The 4,494-nt window shown below is 35.1% G+C and overlaps 1 protein-coding gene across 1 annotated transcript in view; it reads left to right on the top strand.

Moving 5' to 3' along the window:
- The first annotated feature begins 1,113 nt into the window (after window positions 1–1,113).
- Window positions 1,114–4,494, top strand: part of LOC107101074 (CD48 antigen-like) — an 87,452-nt gene continuing 84,071 nt past the window's right edge. The window contains exons 1-3 of the mRNA XM_015399830.1: window positions 1,114–1,294; window positions 3,822–3,971; window positions 4,065–4,190. Of these exons, the coding sequence (XP_015255316.1) occupies window positions 1,231–1,294; window positions 3,822–3,971; window positions 4,065–4,190 (340 nt within the window). The 5' untranslated portion in view covers window positions 1,114–1,230. The remainder of the gene's footprint in view (window positions 1,295–3,821; window positions 3,972–4,064; window positions 4,191–4,494) is intronic.

Raw genomic sequence — 4,494 nt, 5'->3', positions numbered from 1 at the left:
AGTTGAGAAGTTGGTATGTCACAAATTTTAAGTTTGAATTTAAATTAGACAAACCTTTTTGTCATTTTGTATACACTGTATACAGATTTAGTATACACAGAGTGTATACTAAATGAAATTACGTTGCGTACAGCTTCCAACAGAGAAATGCACATTACTATTTAAGGTGCTGCTGTGATCATCATGTTAACGCTATAGGAGAAAAGGAAAAACAGTAAAAAAAATAATGGTGCAAAGTTTCCGTGGTGCAAAAATATTGGTGAAAAGTTTCTATTGTGCAAACTTTATGAAAATTTGATCTGCATTGCAAAGTAAATACGGTGCAAAAAGCAGTAGAACATTGAGGTGCAACTTATTTAAAAGGATTATAAAAGTTTCAGCCAATTCAGAGAGCTGTTCTCTACTGTTGGAAAGTGGAGGATCAATGGCTTTTCTCACTTGTTGCCATTCGGGTTGCATTTGGTTTGTATTGGCAAAATAAAAACAAACTATCTCAAATTACAAACATATGTTTTTAATCTGCTCTGACTTCCATAGGGAAAACTGCTGTAGTCCAGCAATAAGTCTGAAAGGGAAGATGCCTGGCCGTTTACAGAGTGCTATTTTATTACATACTGCAGGACAGTTTAGTGGGAGCAAAGAGAGAAGATGATTGTGAGGCATTAACTGTGACTAGAGCCATTGCTTTGACAAGACACAGAGATGCACAAACATAGAAAATGTTTGACACAGTGCTGGATGGTCTCATGGCATTTGGCCCCGCCCCCTTAAAGTGACTAAGCACAATCCTTTTTTTGTTGTTATGTTTTTGTTTTATTTTTCAACATTTACATTTTTAGAGACACTTCAAATATCCATAAAGAAAAATCAGATGAGATAGAAATTATTGTTTTCAGTCTTCTATGAGTTTGTCCAGTGTTTGGCTTTCTTGAGATATTAATAGTATTCTCACAAATATAAACTTACCATTTTATTAAGGAGCATCCGGAGATCTGTTTAAATGTTTACTAAATAGCAGATGCGTCATTTCCTTATTATTTCTTTGGAAGTTACTTTCATTTTCGTTTAATGCCGATTGGCTACTCCCGTATTAATGTCGGCTCGATTTTTTTTCCTTCATTATTCTTCTCTCCATGCGGCTCATAAACATCAGTTTTTCCACAGACCTTCCTCTTTAGTCGGATCTGCCTAAATTGTGTTTTTGCAGTCAGTCTTTTTCATTTTATAGTCATGTTTATGTCCTGGATTCTCCCCGCTCTCCTCATCGTTACCAGCCAGACTTTGCGGAGCGAAGGTGAGTATAAAGATTAATATACTGATGTTATTGCTTTATTCCCTGCTGCTTTATCAAAGCCCTTCATAAACGCACATAGTGCGTTTGATATTATTTAGTTAGTACCGCATTGACGTAAAATGTTATTAGTTTGTTAAAGTGAAAGAGGGATTAGAATGTATTAGATCCCGTATTCAGGCCCAGTTTGATTAAAATCAAGAAAAAGCGTTAAATATTCAGAACTAAACCCCCTAATATAGTAAAAGAAGCTCTCATTGTAACCATTCCGGGCGGTGAGTGGATTTTTACACTGTAATTCATTACTTTATGACCTTTTCCAGCTTCCTCGTCTAGGAAAGAAACGGTTGAGTGACGCATTGTATGGAGCTACATTTGGGCCAAAAAAAAATGTGTTTAAAAAAAAAAAAATAAAATGAAAAAATAAAATAAAGACAAAATTTTACCTGAAAAAAAGGTTTGTTCAAAAGAAAAAATATATATCTCAAAAACAGTTTGATAAAAAGAAAAACATTTAAATCTGAAAAAAGGTTTGTAATAAAAAAAAATCCAACCTGAAAAAAAGGAAAAAAACAAAACAAAAAAAAGTTAAACCTGAAAAATAAGATTAATTAACATTAAACGATATTTCAGATACATTTTGTTTTAGCTTGCAGTTTATGTTTTAAACTTAAACTAAAATTTTTTCACCTTCCAAATGTACTGCATCATTTGCCGTGGGGGCGAGGCCTCAGAAGACTGGGAAGTGGAATCATTACTAGCAGTTTAACACATTCATCTTCCTTATGTAGATTCCATAGTTGACTTTTCCCCTTTTTCTGCTACACTATTTTCCAAACCCACAGCAGAAAGTGGACCAGTTTGGGACAGAGCTGGCAGATTGACCCTGCTTTGGAGGAAAGAGAGCTAAAAGCAGGAGATCGGAGGAGGATAGCAGTAGTTTAGAGCCAGAGCTTGGCAGAGCTGGCGGGTGGCTCTGAAGAGCGTTCCTCGCTTTATCCTAACTCATGACTTTTTTTTATTTCGCTTTTTGTTTCGTTTAGATTGAAAAAAGCTTTTTCTACACTTTTTTCATTAGCTTTTTTACATGGACCTGTCATAAAACATGTACTCTTTAAAAAAATAAGAAATGCCATCGATAAATTTATGATCATGTTTGACAATAGTAACCAACGAAGATTGTAGGGTAAACTCTAACATAGACTTAAAATGCTGTAAACAGTCTGTCAGGATCATATTTTATCTTCTGAGATTCACATTGTGTATTTATGTAAGCAGCTTCTATCAGTGAAGCTTGTTACTTTTCCAAACCAATCAATGTTTTAAAGACATTTTGCAGTTCCAACGGTCCCTGAATGCAACATCCGGGTTGACCTTTTAGTCATGATACCACACACCCCAGGCAACTGATGCCCGGCCCCTCACAACAAAACAGGGCCATACGTTTGAAATAAAATAAAAAATCTACAAGTTCAAATTTAAAACCTGAAAAAAATCATTTCAACACACTTTTTTTCAAGTATGTTGCTCATGAGACCAATGTCATTAAGGGATCGGCAGTGGTGGGACATTTTACTGTTGTATCAACACTAACACAGAATATAAACATAGATCCAAATGTTATACTCTCACACACAAGAGCTTCTTAGAGAGAACAAGCAACCTTTTTTAATTGTAGAAGCTGAAATAAATAAATAAATAAACACTGCAGATTTCAATGGTTAAAAAAAACAAAACTTTAATGGTTTAAAGTTTAAATTTGATAAAACATTCAAAAAGTTTATAAACTGAGGCATTTTTTGAGGCTGCTCCTATGATTTTAAAATCTGCCCCCCCAACTGTTTACCCACGGGGAAATCAGGTGGTGCACAGGATAGACTGCATTTGTTCTTTATTTTATGTTTAGAAATATAGATCCTTCAAAGCTTTTGAGATCTGACCCTTTTTAAAATTTATATTAGATATTAAAATATCTAGAACCAAAATCAGATACTTGTCTGAAAAAGCTCCCTATTTTACAAAGTTTAAAAACATATTGAATGTGTTTTTGACCATTTTTAGCAGTTTTCAATTCATTATTCAAATTATTCAAATTAATTATGTTTACAGCATCAAGAACAGACGGGCAGTGATTATCAGTAAAGGTCACCTAAACTCATTATTGAAGCTGTTAATCAGCAGGATATACTAAAGGTGATCAAATTAGATTATTACTTTAGTAGTTATTTTAAAATAGTTTCTTAAATTAACAGATAAAGTCAATGAATCAGTTTTGAATCAATCAGCTGGTAGTTTAAGAAGAAAATCCCTCCTTTGTCATTATTTCCGTTCATTTGATGTAGTGATTTAATGTTTTAATGATCTTTTAATTTTAGAAATGTAAAACAAATCCACATCATTTCAGGTGATATCTTTAGACCTTTCTTTGTATCTCAGTGTAGAGAAAAACCTCAAACTAAAGTAGATCTGAACAGCCGATATGATAGAAAGGATTAAACAGAAAGAAAATGTTCTTGTTTTTCATTCACAGCTGATCCGATCTATGGAAAAGTTGGTGGCTCCATTGATCTGAATCCAGGTCCGATTTCAGAGACCATCAAGTCAGCAACATGGAAGCACAACGCAGACCTTGCCGTGGAGTGGTTTGGGCAGGAACTTGTTAGTTATAGAACTTTTGAAGGTCAGCTGAACTGCTAACAAGAAATTGTTTTAAAACCCAAGAACCTGCAGATTAACATCATTCATGATGTCTTTATCTGGATCCTGCTTCCAGGTCGCTGTGACTTTGATAAAACAAGTGGAAGTTTGACCATCAACAATCTGACTCTAGAGGACAGAGGCAGCTACACACCTGAGATCAACAACAAAGTTCTGGAGAAGAAGGAACTCCAGGTTATCAGTGAGTTCAGCAGGTTTGACTGAGGTTTGTTAGGTTTTAACCTGAATCAAGTTGAGATAATCTGTTCCTGTTTCTGTCAGAACCGGTCCCAAAACCCACAGTATCCATGAAGTACAACCATGAAAAGACCAGCTGTAGTCTAACCTGTGAAGCCCAAGTCACTGCTGACCTTGAACCTGTGACGTATAAATGGAAAACAGGTGACAGAGAGTTGTCCACCAACAAGGAGCTGCTGATAACAACGGTATGAGGATGAGAAACCCTGGAAGAACTCAGTAGAACCTTCATGGTTTGGTTTAGAGCT

The sequence above is a fragment of the Cyprinodon variegatus genome, unplaced genomic scaffold (genome assembly GCF_000732505.1).
Source record: "Cyprinodon variegatus isolate N-32 unplaced genomic scaffold, C_variegatus-1.0 Scaffold1050, whole genome shotgun sequence".
NCBI lineage: Eukaryota > Metazoa > Chordata > Actinopteri > Cyprinodontiformes > Cyprinodontidae > Cyprinodon > Cyprinodon variegatus.
This window is presented reverse-complemented; position numbering and strand designations above follow the sequence as displayed.